The following is a 15,772-nucleotide window of genomic DNA, read 5'->3' as shown; positions in this document are numbered from 1 at the left end:
CCTCCGGAACTCCAGCAACGAAGGGGCCTGCCTGATGTCTATGGGTAGGGCATTCCATAGCCGAGGGGCCACCACCGAGAAAGCCCTGTCCCTCGTCCCCGCCAGACGCGCCTGCGACGCAGGCGGGACCGAGAGCAGGGCCTCCCCGGACGATCTTAACGTCCTCGTCGGTTCATATGTGGAGATGCGTTCGGAGAGGTAAGCAGGGCCGGAACCGTTTAGGTTCTTGTGGGTTTTTTCCGGCTATATGGCATTTTTCCTGACGTTTCGCCTGCATCTATGGCAAGCATCCTCAGAGGTAGTGAGGTCTGTTGGAATTAGGACAATGGGTTTATATATCTGTGGAATGACTGGGGTGGGGCAAAGAGCTCTTCTCTGCTGGGGCTAGGTGGGAATGTTTCAACTGACCACCTTCATTAGCATTTGAAGGCCTGGCTGAGCCTGGGGGAATGTTTTGTTGAGAGGTGTTAAGATGTGACAAGCCATCTAAGATCTTTAGATGGCTTGTGAAGTATAACAAAGTCCTTTATTAATGAACAATCAAACAGAAACTTCTCTTGTCTTCAGAAAGTTAAACAAATTATTCTAGGTTTTTATGCAACTGGTAGCTTCCTAATCTTGTCCACGAAGGACAGGCAATTGTCTTCAATAACTAATTCTTTGCTTTAAAGGAAAATCCCCTTTTTTTACTTCTCCCAGGCTGACTGTAATCTAATTCTTACTGATGTGGGCTCTGCTACAGGGTCGAATTGCGTCTCGAACTCCAAGTGGATCTACCAGTAAGGCTAGTAGATTTTCCAGCTGGAGTTCTTTGGTCTTTAGGGCTCTTTCCCTGGAAATCTTTGGAGACTCTTAAGACTGTTTTTCCCCGGAGAGTCTTAAGGGTTGAAGCTTTTGTACAGGAGAAGCTTGTACACATCCTGTACATTAGTTTTCCTTACTGAGACTAACTAAAAATGGCTCCCTTCCCTTCCCAATTGCCCTTGATACAGGTGAAACATCAGGAGAGAATGCTTCTAGAACATGGTCATTTAACCCAAAAAAAACTACAAGAACCCAGTGATTCCAGCCATGAAAACAATACACAGAAAGAATACTGATTGGAAACTAAGAAGTGGGGTGAAATGAATAGGCTGGATCCAGGGCCGTAGGCAGAAAAAAAATTCGGGAGGGGTTGAAATTTTCGTGGGGGGGGGAGGGGTTGACATTTTCGCGGGGGGGAGGGGGGTTGAAACCTGCCTCTTAGCTCACGCTGAAGCAAAGAGCACAGCAGGGGCAGAGCAGCCTTCAATAGTCTGCAGCTCTGCCCCTGTCAACCACCTCCACCAAGTCTGGCCTCCTTAAATTATTTATTTATTTATTATTCAAACTTATATGCCGCCACTCCCCTTGGGGCTTGGAGCAGCTTACAAGAACAGGCTAAAATCTAACACAATTTTAAAACAATTTAAAACAATTTAAAAACAGCAATATCAAAGATCAAAGGCCTGTCGAAACAGATATGTCTTACATGCCCTTGCGGAAAGCTGATAAGTCCTGCAAGGCATGGACTTCAGGTGGCAGAGTATTCCAGAGTGATGGTGCCACTGCTGTAAAGGCTCTGCATCTGGTTGCTGTTAGACGCAAGGTCTTGACACTGGGAATTTCCAATAGATTTTGGTCCTCAGAACGGAGGGATCTCTGGGGCTGGTAGGGGTGAGGCGGGGCCGATGTACCTGAGGGACATCGCTACATCGGCTATTGCTGCAAGTAATGACAGTGTGAATACATTGTCAATATTTGCTTGAGATAGTGCTTGCAGTTCTGGAGGGACTCTTAATTTTTTGCATCTCATAGACTTAGCAGCATGGGGATTTGGTTAACCAGTGAAAATTCATGAGTAAACCAGGTTTTTTTTAAAAAAAACTGAAACATTTGGGGGGGGGGGTTCGAACCCCTAAACCCCCCCCCCCCCCTCGCTACAGGCCTGGCTGGATCTCAGCAATAAGAAGTGATCATTAGTGGTAACCAATTTTCTCTATTGCTTTCAAGCCTTCAAGAATAGATGAAAACCAGTGTATTGCAGATTTCTGGATTCTTTTGTGTGTGTTTTTTTTGGGGGGGTGGGGGGTGGGGATAAATAATAACAATAAACTTTATTTATATCCCATCACCATCTCCCAAAAGGGACTCAGGGGGGCTTACAAGTCTTACAAGGCACTCCAAGTGTAGCATAACAAAAACTGTACATCAGTATAAAACAATATCACATAAAAAAAACTCCCAGATTGAATCACGTTCTCCGCCACTTCTTGAATGATATGTGTAATGCTCACAGAATGCTTGACAGTCTCCTCTTACACTGTCAATGTATGCACATGACCCAAAATATGCAGAATTCTTTTCTTTTCTTTCTTTCCTGGTGCATTTATATCTTTGTACATATTCCCTTCGTGCTTGGCAATAGAGAATGGGTTGAGAGACCAGCTATTTAAGCACATTTTCTGAGAACGTTTTCAATGGAATTTGGATTCATGCACAAAAATTGGCAGTCTGTAAGTTTGTTTTCAGGGATTTGGGGAAGGAACAAAACATCAACAGAAATATCTATGTATGTATGTATGTTTTTTCCAAGATGGCTTCCACATCCAGAGAGAACTATGAACCCCACCAATAATGAGTCTGGACCAAACTTGGCACGTATAAACATGATAACCAACTTTAGAATACTGGTGGGGTTTAGGGAGGATTGACCCTTTATGATGGGAGTTGTAGTTCATCCATAATCCAAGAGCACTCTGAACCCAACTAATGTTGGATCGGACCAAACTTGGTACATATATCCATCATGACAAACTACTGGTGGGGTTTGGAGGTGATTAACCTGGGATGATGGGAGTTGTAGTTCACTCACATCCAGAGAGCACTGTGAACCCAACCAATGTTGGATCGGACCAAACTTGGTACATATATCCATCATGACAAACTTTAACTACTGGTGGGGTTTGGAGGTGATTAACCTGGGATGATGGGAGTTGTAGTTCACTCACATCGAGAGAGCACTCTGAACCCAACCAATGTTAGATCGGACCAAACTTGGTACCTATATCCATCATGACAAACTTTAACTACAGGTGGGGTTTGGAGGTGATTAACCTGGGTTGATGGGAGTTGTAGTTCACTCACATCCAGAGAGCACTCTGAACCCAACCAATGTTAGATCGGACCAAACTTGGTACATATATCCATCATGACAAACTTTAACTACTGGTGGGGTTTGGAGGTGATTAACCTGGGATGAAGGGAGTTGCGGTTCACTCATATCCAGAGAGCATTGTGAACCCAACCAACGTTGGATCGGACCAAACTTGGTACATATATCCATCATGACAAACTTTAACTACTGGTGGGGTTTGGTGGTGATTAACTTGGGATGATGGGAGTTGTAGTTCATTCACATCCAGAGAGCACTGTGAACCCAACCAATGTTTGATCTGGACCAAAACTGGCTTAAAAATCCATTCTGACCAACTTTAGCTACTGGTGTGGATTGGGGCAATGGTAGATGATGATGGGAGTTGTAGTTCACCCACAACCTTATTCATTTTCTAATGGGACCATACATAATATCCAAAAACAAACAATGATTCTTTGTAATATTTATCATTTCCAAACCCCTCAACTGGGCAGGGTTGTGTACCGAAGCTAGTGATAAATATTTCCAAGTGACAATCGCTCAACAACGACGAGCATACAGGCGGATTATACATGACACTGACATTACGAAAAGCAGAAGACACAATCCCAGCTTCCTCCACACTTTTCCACCTTCCACATTCATGCTGATGTTAATAAATGCAGAAAAGTCACAAAGGAGTTAACTGCATGAGGCTTATCGAGCTGCGCAGAAAATGTCAAGAGGATGCACCTCAACATTCAAATGTACTATACAAGGCTTTATATGCACTGGGATTAAATTTGTAGCAGATCAAAGGCTGGTCAAGGAAGACAATCTCCAAGTTTACTCACCCACTGTGTCACAGGGCTCATCTTTATGGACACAGAAATCTGTCCTAGAAACAAGAAATAAGTAAAACAGTGAGGGAAAGCACCATGTAAACACTGAACAGACAATAGCTTAGCTTGCTTTAAACTCTAATCATACAAACTGCACTTAGAATAATAGAATCATAGAGTTGGAAGAGACTTCATGGGCCATTCAGTCCAATCCCCTGCCAAGAAGCAGGAACACTGCATTCAAATCACCCCTGACAGATGACCATCCAGCCTCTGTTTAAAAGCTTCCAAAGAAGGAGCCTCCACCACACTCCGGGGCAGAGAGTTCCACTGCTGAACGGTTCTCACAGTCAGGAAGTTCTTCCTCATGTTCAAATGGAATCTCCTTTCTTGTAGTTTGAAGCCATTGTTCCGCATCCTAGTCTCCAGGGCAGCAGAAAGCAAGCTTGCTCTCTCCTCTCTATGACTTCTTCTCACATACTTATACATGGCTATCATCTCCCCTCTCAGTCTTCTCTTCTTCAGGTTAAACACGCCCAGCTCTTTAAGCCACTCCTCATAGGGTTTGTTCTCCAGATCCTTGATCATTTTAGTCGCCCTGCTCTGGACACATTCCAGCTTGTCAATATCTCTCTTGAATTGTGGTGCCCAGAATTGGACACAATATTCCAGGTGTGGTCTAACCAAGGCAGAATAGAGGGGTACCATCACTTCCCTGGATCTAGACACTATGCTCCTATTGATGCAGGCCAAAATCCCATTGGCTTTTTTTGCCGCCACATCACATTGTTGGCTCATGTTTAACTCATTGTTTTTAAAATGTCTCCCTTTGTTGTCAATTTGGTGTCAATTCGCTCAGTGGTTTTTGAGTTATGTTAATCCCACAAACAAACATTCCATTTTTATTTATATGGATTTACTAGGAAGATGACCACATATGGAGATTGAAGGATGGTGACCATGTGGACAAAGGCCAAAGAAAAGATGGATGGACACCATCAATGAAGATGTGTACACTGCTAACATGAGACCCGACAAGGCTCAGAACAAAGCGCTGTGGAAATGGCAGTCCCAATGCTCACTCCTCCATTGGGAAAATAGCCTCGAAAGAAGAAGATTGATAGATGGATGGATGAACAGCCATACAGACATACAGACAAACACTACAGCAATGCAATTGTAGATTGCAGGACGATGCCCACATGGACAAAGGTCAAAGTATAGATGGATGGACACCACCAAAGAAGGCATGTGCCAACCTGAGGATGACTTGGCCACGGTGGTACACGCTCTGGTCACATCCCGCCTTGACTACTGCAACGCTCTCTACGTGGGGCTGCGCTTGAAGACGGCCCGGAAGCTTCAGCTGGTTCAGCGCGCGGCAGCCATGTTACTAACTGGAGCGGGTGGCAGGGAGCACACAACGCCCTTGTTGTCCCAGCTCCATTGGCTACCCATTTGCTACCGGACCCAATTTAAGGTGCTGGTTTTGGCCTACAAAGCCCTAAACGGTTCCGGCCCAAAATACCTTTCGGACCGCATCTTGGCCTACGAGCCCACGAGGACCTTGAGATCGTCTGGGGAGGCCCTTCTCTCGATCCCGCCTGCCTCACAGGCCCGTCTGGCGGGGACGAGGGAGAGGGCCTTCTCGGTGGTGGCCCCCCGGCTGTGGAACACTCTCCCTGCAGACATCAGACAGGCGCCCTCCCTTATGTCCTTCCGAAAAAGCCTTAAGACATGGCTGTTCGAGAAGGCATTTAACGAAGTGCTATAACAATGTGGTAAAGACGACTGGAAAGGAATAAGGAATATGAGGTTGGTTATGATTCCACTATGAGACGAAGCGGATTTTTAGTGTAATTTTTGTAACTGTGTATTGTTAATATGTTGTTGTAATTGCCTCATTGTAATTGCATTTTTATATGTGTTGTACACCGCCATGAGTCGCCCTAAAGGGCTGAGAATGGCGGTTAATAAATGCATCAAATAAATAAATAAATGAAAAATAAATAATGCCCGCTGTGGAAATGACAGTGCTAATCCCTCAATGGCATAATAGCTTAGAAAGAAGATGGATGGATAGATGGATGGATGGATGGATGGATGGATGGATAAGATAGATAGATAGATACTACAGCACTGCATTTGGAGATTGCAGGGTGACAACTGTGAAGATCCCTTACCTTGCCAGCCTGGGTGGCAGGGCCTAGGAGAGGCAGGCTAGTTAGCTTCGGCCTTAGAAGGCCTGGCAGAGGGCAGCAGGAGCCATTTTAGTTTAGGGAAAGCTCCAGTTCAGAGAGGGGGAGTGGCCTAGGCCTGGGCCAGCCTTGAAACAGCCAGGATTGGTTTATTAAAGGGGGGCGGAGTTAGACTGTTTGGAGGGAAAGAAAGAAGCTTCTTTAGTCAGTCAGTCAGTTGATGTTAGAGTTAGAGCAGGATTGGAGAAGCTTTTAGGAGTTCCTGTTAAGAATAGGCAGTTTGCCTGAAGTTTGCCAGCGAAGTAGGCTGTGGCAAACTGGTTACAGCTATTTAGGGAAGAAATAGCTGGGTTTTCTATTTGTAACAAAGAAAGAACCATTCTCATGCAACCGTTACGCTTACAAGAACTAAAACATTTTATCTGTAACAGCCAAGCTTATTAAACTGCATTCACTTCATTCTGTACTATATTAAATAAACTTTTCTTGTTTATTTTGAAACTTAAGTCTGAGTCAAGTGTACATTTGTGCATTTAGTCCCTTTTTCTTTTAAATCAACCTCACCTGTTTTTACTTCAAAGAAGCCAGTTAAAAGACACAGTACTTGGTGGTCTAAAAAAGCCTTTTCTTAGTTTAACCAGCTAGAGGGTTCCTGTTCATTTAGTTTATGGTGGCAGCGGAAGTTAAATAGAGAGTCATCTCCTCAGATGTTATATAGGTGCCAGTGAATTCTTTATTAAAGGAGGGACAGTTGGTGGGATCTGTTTGCCCCCTGTCCAGTTATATGGTTTGGCCACACGAAGTGCCTTTATAATTTGGTGTTAGATGGTGGGATTGATCGTATTGCCATCAGCCTGCCTTTATAACAACCATGTGGACAAAGGCCAAAGAAAACATGGATGGACACCAGCAACAAAGACCTGCACACTGCCAACATGAGACCCGAGGAGGTCAAAGAACAAAGCCCTGAGGAAATGGCATTCACAATGCTCACTCCTCCCTTGGGATAATAGCTTAGAAAGAAGACAGATAGATGGATGGATGGACAGACAGACAGACAGACAGGATGACGCCCACATGGAGAAAGGTCAAAACATAGATGGATGGACACCACCAATGAAGACATGTGTACTGCCAACCTGAAACCTGAGGATGCCCACAATAAAGCACTGTGGAAACGGCAGTCATAATGCTAACCCTTCAATGGCAACATAGCTTAGAAAGAAGAAGATGGATGGATGGATACTACAGCACTGCATTTGGAGATTGCAGGGTGACAACCATGTGGACAAAGTCCAAAGAAAACATGGATGGACACCAGCAACAAAGACCTGCATGCTGCCAACATGAGACCCGAGGAGATCAAAGAACAAAGCCCTGTGGAAATGGCATTCACAATGCTCACTCCTCCATTGGGAAAATAGCTTACAAAGAAGACAGATAGATGGATGGATGGACACACAGACAGACAGACAGAATGACGCCCACATCGAGAAAGGTCAAAACATAGATGGATGGACACCACCAATGAAGACATGTGTACTGCCAACCTGAAATCTGAGGATGCCCACAATAAAGCACTGTGGAAACGGCAGTCATAATGCTAACCCTTCAATGGCAACATAGCTTAGAAAGAAGAAGATGGATGGATGGATACTACAGCACTGCATTTGGAGATTGCAGGATGACAACCATGTGGACAAAGACCCCAAAAAAGATGGATGGACACCATCAACGAAGACGTGCACACTGGCAACATGAGACCCGAGGAGGCCCAGAAAAAAAGCCTTGTGGAAACAGCAGTCACAATGCTCACTCCTCCATTGGGAAAACAGCTTACAAACAAGAAGATGATTTACTAGGAGAGTGGGATTTGGGGACAAGAGAAGGAAAATTTAGCGATAATAGATTATACGAAGACCAGGAGACAAGTCGAGAAGGTACAAGAAGATTTTTTTTCCATTTCTTCTTCAATGGAAATGAAAGATCTGGGGAATGGCCTGGAGCCAGTGGTCCACTTGCCACCTCTGGGGTCCCTCCAGAGCGAAAAGAGGCAGAAAGGTGATGTTTTGCTTGCTAAGCTAGCAAGCCCTTCGGGGAAGAGGCTGTTCCAACCGTGGCCTCCCGCCACTTACTCAGAGCTCACAATAAAAGCATCTGTTTGGTTTACCGGTTTATATAACACAATAAATCCTTAAATACACTTCTGTCAAGCTGGCTCTGGGAACTCCTGCAAGGGCGCTCCTGCCAGCTGGGTCGAGAGCAGAATGTCATCAGCTGCACTGTGGAAAGGCTTGCATTTCAGGCACTCAGAGGACACAATCAAGCGGCCCCAGATTCCTTGAGTTCTGGGGCAAGTGCTTAGAAGATTCTGCTTACATTAAGCCTATTTTCAGAGCTATTCTGCAAGAAGAAGCTACGGCTTCTTGAGATTTTGCAACATGAGGTGTGCTGGTACGTTTGTACTAGGAGCTTCAACTTCATTTTCTTTCTATTAAATGTCTGCATGCATTCCAAGGTCTCAGGCATTCTGCAAAGGTGACTTCCCTTGGTTTGCATGTATAGGGCCATTGACCCATCAATCATTGTTAGGTTTTGGTTCCGCCCCTTTCCCCAGGGCCCTGGGAGGAGAGGGAGCCATTTTTAGTTCAGTCTTCCAGAAGGAAATTAAGCTACAGGACGTGGACCAGCTCCAACTGCAAAAAAGCTTCATTTTTTACAGCTTCGGGGGAAACAGCTTCAGGGGAAACGGTTTCGGGGGAAACAGTTTTACAGACCCAAAGAACTCCAGCTGGAGAATTTACGAAGCCTTGACTTGTAGGTCTACTTGGGACCCAAGACTTAGTTTGGAACCGGTAGTAGGACCCACAGAAAGCTTAGATAGTAGATTGCTTGGGAGAGATTAAAAAAAGGGTTTTCCTTTCAAAAGAAAAGAAACATGTATTGTCAAAGGCTTTCATGGCTGGAATCACTGGGTTGTTGTAGGTTTTTTCGGGCTATATGGCCATGTTCTAAAGGCATTTTCTCCTGACATTTCGCCTGCATCTATGGCAAGCATCCTCAGAGGTAGTGAGGTCTGTTGGAACTAGGAAAAGGGGTTTATATATCTGTGGAGACAAAGGACTCCTGTCTGCTGTTAACTCGTTGTCCATGAGGACCTCAAGATCTTTTTCACACATACTGCTCTCAAGCCATGCGTCCCTCATTCTATATCTTTGCCGTTCATTTTTTCTGCCTAAGTGGAGTATCTTGCATTTGTCACCGTTGAACTTCATTTTGTTAGTTTTGGCCCATCTCTCTAATCTGTCAAGATCGTTTTGTATCCTGCTCCTGTCCTCTGGAGTTTTGGCTATCCTTCCCAATTTGGTGTTGTCTGCAAACTTGATGATCCTGCCTTCTAACCCTTCATCTAAGTCATTAATAAAGATGTTGAACAGGACTGGACCCAGGATGGAACCCTGCAGCACTCCACTCGTCACTTCTTTCCAGGAGGAAGAGGAAGCATTGGGGGGAATCACCCTCTGGGTTCGTCCACTTAACCAATTACAGATCCACCTAACCATAGTTTTGCCTATCCCACATTAGACTAATTTGTTTGCCAGAAGGTCATGGGGGACCTTGTCAAAGGCCTTACTGAAATCAATTAATAATAAGATGAGTAACATCATCAACAACAGGAGTTGCAGATGCATAACATTAGGAAGGGTGCAGGTTCTCCTTGTGTTGCTCTTACTCAAGGATCGCCCACATAAACACAAGCAATGGGCTTTGCAAACAAAGCATGCAGTGAGAAAGCTCAGGAAAAGTTCTTTTTAAAAGAGTGACCCAGAGCACCACGCTTCCATCTATGAGAAGATATATCAGAATAAAGCAACAGCCCTTCGGCTATTGCAAAGCCAGCTTCTGTTTTCCCTTGGCTTAGTCATCCCAAGCTGGAGACGCCGCGGGTTCCACATCCTTTGCGTCTGCTCCATGTGCACAGTTGAGGGAGCATCCAGGGACACATTTGCACTTTGCAAGCCAGCGCTCGAGAGGGGAAAAAGAAACCTCCACATAAATACAGCAAACACACGCGCTCAGAAGGCTGGGCCTGTGCCACGGGTATCAATAAAGCCAAGCCGGGAGGTCTTCCAGCCAACGCACTGTCCTTTCCTATGCAGAGGAAAGTTCAAACGGGAAAGGGGGAAACGTCGGAAGGGAAGGGCCCTAGCAATACACGGCCAGCTTATTTTGCTGGGTGGGGTGCGGTTTTGCTAAAGCCCAGCATTGGTGCCATGCCCAATTCTCTCACAACAGCGACCTAATCTTCAAGTGCATTATCCAAACCTGTGGCCGCGGGTCGTCTCTGTCTATTATTACTACCACAAACCTCTCTCTATCCATGTAATTTGGAGCGTGTCCTGATGGGTTTCTGCGAGGGACTGGATCCAACCAAGCACAACATCTGGCGCTTAATCTGCCAGCTCTGGGTGGGTGGCAGGATCAATGGGCACCATGCTTTGCCTTAACAGGGCCCCTCAGGAAAAGCGTCCTGGGTTGGCATTGCAATGGGGAGGTCAAGGGATGCCTTTAGAGCAAGAGGCTGGTCCTTTATCCGCAGCACAAGTTAATACCTCTGTATTTATGCCATGTGTCATCAGTTGTTGTTGTTGTTCATTCGTTCAGTTGTCTCCGACTCTTCGTGACCTCATGGACCAGCCCACGCCAGAGCTCCCTGTCGGCCGTCACCACCCCCAGCTCCTTCAAGGTCAGTCCAGTCACTTCAAGGATGCCATCCATCCATCTTGCCCTTGGTTGGCCCCTCTTCCTTTTGCCTTCCACTTTCCCCAGCATAATTGTCTTCTCTAGGCTTTGCTGTCTCCTCATGATGTGGCCAAAGTACTTCAACTTTGTCTCTAGTATCCTTCCCTCCAATGAGCAGTCAGGCTTTATTTCCTGGAGGATGGACTGGTTGGATCTTCTCGCAGTCCAAGGCACTCTCAGCACTTTCCTCCAACACCACAGCTCAAAAGCATCGATCTTCCTTCGCTCAGCTTTCCCTAAGGTCCAGCTCTCACATCCGTAGGTGACTACAGGGAAGACCATGGCTTTGACTAGGCGGATCTTTGTTGCCAGTCTGATGTCTCTACTCTTCACTATTTTATCTAGACTGGACATTGCTCTCCTCCCAAGAAGGAAGCGTTTTCTGATTTCCTGGCCACAGTCTGCATCTGCAGTAATCTTTGCACCTAGAAATACAAAGTCTGTCACGGCCTCCACATCTTCTCCCTCTATTTCCCAGTTGTCAATCATTCTTGTTGCCATAATCTTCCTTTTTTTGATGTTTAGCTGCAACCCGGCTTTTGCGCTTTCTTCTTTCACCTTGATTAGAAGGCTCCTCAGCTCCTCCTTGCTTTCGGCCATCAGAGTGGTGTCATCTGCATATCTGAGGTTGTTAAGGTTTGTTCCAGCAATTTTCACCCCAGCTTTGCATTCATCCAGCCCCGCACATCGCATGATGTGTTCTGCATACAAGTTAAAAAGGTTGGGTGAGAGGATGCAGCCTTGCCGTACGCCTTTCCCAATCTTGAACCAGTCTGTTGTCCCGTGGTCAGTTCTGACTGTTGCTACTTGGTCCTTGTACAGATTCCTCAGGAGAGAGGCAAGGGGGCTTGGGATGCCCATCAGTGGTTCTACCCAAATGGTTTTGGGTGCTTGAACCCTCCTGTTCAAGGAGCTCCATTGGCTGCCGTTCATTTTCCAGGCCCAATTCAAGGTGCAGGTGCTTACCTACAAAGCCCTAAACGGTTTGGGACCTTCCTACCTGCGTGACCACATCTCCGTATATGAACCCACACGATCTCTTCGTTCATCTGGTGAGGCCCTGCTCACGATCCCACCTGCATCGCAAGCGCGATTGGTGGGAACGAGGGACAGGGCCTTCTTGGTGGTGGCCCCACGACTCTGGAACTCCCTCCCCAAGGACATCAGGCACTCCCCAACACTGGCAGTCTTCAGAAGGAGCTTGCAAACATGGATGTTCCAATGTGCCTTCCCAGATTAAGGAATCCCAAGCAATTGTCCCTAATGCACTTTATGAGAGAGTTAGAATTGTCCGCACACCCTTCTATTTCCAAAATATCCATCCTACCTCACCTGGACATGCCCAGCATTTTTAGAATTTTAACCATTATATTTGGCCCTGCCACAGGTTTTTTAACAGTGTCGTGTTTTTGTTATTGTTCTATTGCTTTGTTATGAGTTTATTTATTGTTGCATTGTATAGTTGTTGTTGTGTTTTTGTTAATAATGTACTTTGGGCTCGGCCTCTTGTAAGCCGCACCGAGTCCTCCGGGAGATGGTAAAGGTAAAGGTACTCCCCTGACATTAAGTCCAGTCATGTCTAACTCTGGGGTGTGGTACTCATCTCCATTTCTAAGCCGAAGAGCCAGCGTTGACCGTAGACACCTCCAAGGTCATGTGGCCGGCATGACTGCATGGAGCGCCGTTACCTTCCTGCCGGAGCGGTACCTATTGATCTACTCACATTTGCATGTTTTCGAACTGCTAGGTTGGCAGAAGCTAGGGCTGACAGCGGAAGCTCACGCCGCTCCCCGGAATTGAACCTGCGACCTTTCGATCAACAAGCTCAGCAGCTCAGTGCTTTAACCCACTGCGCCACCGGGGGTAGCGGGGTACAAATAAAGGATTATTATTATTATTATTATTATTATTATTATTATTATTATTACACTCACCTAGTCCACCACCATGCCACAAGCCATAGCAAGAGGCAGGTAATAAAGTCATCATCATCATCATCATCATCATCACCATCATCACCATCATTTTGGCACTCAGAAATTCAAGGAAAATCTGGCTACCAATATTAAAAAACTCTAAAATTATAACAGCTAAACAACAGGGAGGAAAAAACCAGGCACAGATTAACACCTCCCAGCAACAGATTTTCCCAGGCTCAGGCAGGCCTTCAAATGCTAATGAAGGTGATCAGCTAAACATTCACACCTAACTGCAGCAGGGAAGAGCTCCTTGCCCCACCCCAGCCATTCCACAGATATATAAACCCATTTTTCCTACTTCCAACAGACCTCACAACCTCTGAGGATGCTTGCCATAGATGCAGGCAAAACGTCAGGAGAAATGCCTCTAGAACATGGCTCTATAGCCCGAAAAAACCCACAAGAACCTAGTGATTCCAGCCATGAAAGCCTTCGACAATACAATTCGAGGAAGGCTGAATAGGGCCCTACAAACAGTAGCCTGTTCATCTGTCCCAATTAAATTTGCAAGGCATCTTAAGGATCTTTGGCAGAACTAAATGTAGGTCCTGAAATCTCCAAAACAGAACTCAGGAAGAAGGAGATGTTGGAAAATAAATAAACACAAAAAAATGCCCTCAGTGGTGCAATACAGGAGGTCCTCCTTTCGCCTCTACCAATCTCACAAGCTCGTCTTGTGGGCACAAGGGAGAGAGCCTTCTCTTCTGTGGCCCCCTGACTTTGGAACTCTTTACCTGGGGAGATCAGGAAAGCCCCTTCACTGGAAACATTTAAAAAGAACCTCAAAACCTGGCTTTTCCGCTGCGCCTTTGGCGAGTAGGTGCACAGCACGATATTTTACACCCCTTCAACGTTTTTGGCTAATGGAGTTCGTGCCCTCCAAATAGGATGTTCTGCCCCACAACTCTGTGTGTTTTATGACTTCCATTTAAACGTCCTGCTCCTATTTTATCTCATCATAGTCTAATTGTTTTTTATTCGGAATATGTGGCCCGCTCATTGTCATCTCTATTGTGATTGTGTCTATTGAAATATTTATTATTATTATTATTATTATTATTTTGATAATGTTGTTGTTGTCTGTTGTATATGCTTTGATTTTATTGCTGTATTACGTTGTCCGGGCTTGGCCCCATGTAAGCCGCTCCGAGTCCCCATCGGGGAGATGGTGGCGGGGTAAAAATAAAGATTATTATTATTATTAAACCCTTGTGCTGGCAGGACTGCTGACCAAAAGGTCAGCAATTTGAATCTGGGGAGTGGGATGAGCTCCCATTTGTCAGCTCCAGTTCTCATGCAGGGACACGAGAGAAGCCTCCCACGGACGGATGGTAACACATCCAGTCAACGTTCCCTGAGCAGCATCCTTGTAGACAGCCTATTCTCTCACACCAGAAGCGACCTGCAGTTTCCCAAGTCGCTCCTGACATGAAAAAAAAAAAAAAGCCGAATTGTTCAACCCTAATGGACACACACAGAAAAGAGACTCTCTCTGGGCATCAAATGCACTCATCCTCCACAAACACAGGGCAAGGCTGTTTTTCAGATCAAAAAAATAAATACACATACCAAACAAAGCCAATAAATAAATACAAAAATACATACAAAATGCTGGCAACTGTAATAGCTGTTTAAACCATGATATAAAGTTATATGCCCATTTGGGATGAATCTAAGCATGATGAGAAACAATAAGAAATAGTCCCTTTCTGCACACCAATCTAAAAGGCAGATGGTGCCAAATACTATATTAACAAGCCAACAGAAGAGGCGAAACATTTCATTGTGTGTCGCATATCCAAAGTGTGAAGGTGTTCTGTCGCACCGGCTTGACAGTGTAGACAGTGTAGTTTCTCCAGTGGTGTAGGGCGCAGACACCCTGTGATAATGTGGCATGTCTCATTAAGAGCCACATCCACTGTTTTAGCGTGGTGAGATGTGTTCCATACTGGGCATGCATACTCAGCAGCAGAGTTAGGAATTGTGTTAGGAATTGTGGGAGCTGAAATTCAAAGCACCTGGAGGGAGGGTTAAAGGTTGCCCATGCCTGCCCTACATGCTACAGGATTTCTTTGTATGTAACTCAGGATAAGACAACTGTTATGTCGCGCGCTGGGCCTGTAACAGCTGTACTTTTCTATAGGACGTATACTTTAAGCCCAGCGGGAAGCCAGGGGCGCCTCAAAGAGAGGTTGTCAGGGATTTTTCTGAAGTGATGGTCTTTAGAGTCTAATGATACAACAAAGTCTTTATTATGGAACAAACAACAAATCTTCAATGGTTCAAACAACACTTCAAGGCTTTCTTAGTCTAGTCCTCAATGGACTGGTACCTGACTTTGATTAACTAAACCTCCTCTGTAGGAAAAACCCTTTTTAACCTCTCCCAGGCTGCTTTCTATTTATGCCTCATCGGTGTGGGTCCTACTACCGATTCCAAATGCATCTGGGTATCGAGTAGACCTACCAGTCGAGGCTTGAAGGTATTTCAGCTGGAGTTCGGTGGAGCTGTAGTGCTGTCCTCCCTCAGAGAGTTCTGAGAGGAGATATGATAGCCATGTATAAATATGTGAGAGGAAGCCACAGGGAGGAGGGAGCAAGCTTGTTTTCTGCTTCCTTGGAGACTAGGACGCGGAACAATGGCTTCAAACTACAAGAGAGGAGATTCCATCTGAACATTAGGAAGAACTTCCTGACTGTGAGAGCCGTTCAGCAGTGGAACTCTCTGCCCCGGAGTGTGGTGGAGGCTCCTTCTTTGGAAGCTTTTAAGCAGAGGCTGGATGGCCATTTGTCAGGG

The 15,772-nt window shown here is 45.6% G+C and overlaps 1 protein-coding gene across 2 annotated transcripts in view; it reads right to left on the bottom strand.

The window, feature by feature from the left end:
* ADAMTS17 (ADAM metallopeptidase with thrombospondin type 1 motif 17) overlaps window positions 1-15,772 on the bottom strand; it is a 262,297-nt gene that overhangs the window by 176,212 nt on the left and 70,313 nt on the right. For both annotated transcript variants that reach the window (XM_067471299.1, XM_067471300.1), the window contains exon 7: window positions 4,009-4,052. In XM_067471299.1, the coding sequence (XP_067327400.1) occupies window positions 4,009-4,052 (44 nt within the window). The remainder of the gene's footprint in view (window positions 1-4,008; window positions 4,053-15,772) is intronic.

This window comes from Anolis sagrei, chromosome 9 (genome assembly GCF_037176765.1).
Source record: "Anolis sagrei isolate rAnoSag1 chromosome 9, rAnoSag1.mat, whole genome shotgun sequence".
NCBI classification, from domain to species: Eukaryota; Metazoa; Chordata; class Lepidosauria; order Squamata; family Dactyloidae; genus Anolis; species Anolis sagrei.
The sequence above is the reverse complement of the archived record's forward strand: the minus strand, read 5'-3'. Positions and strand labels throughout refer to the sequence as shown.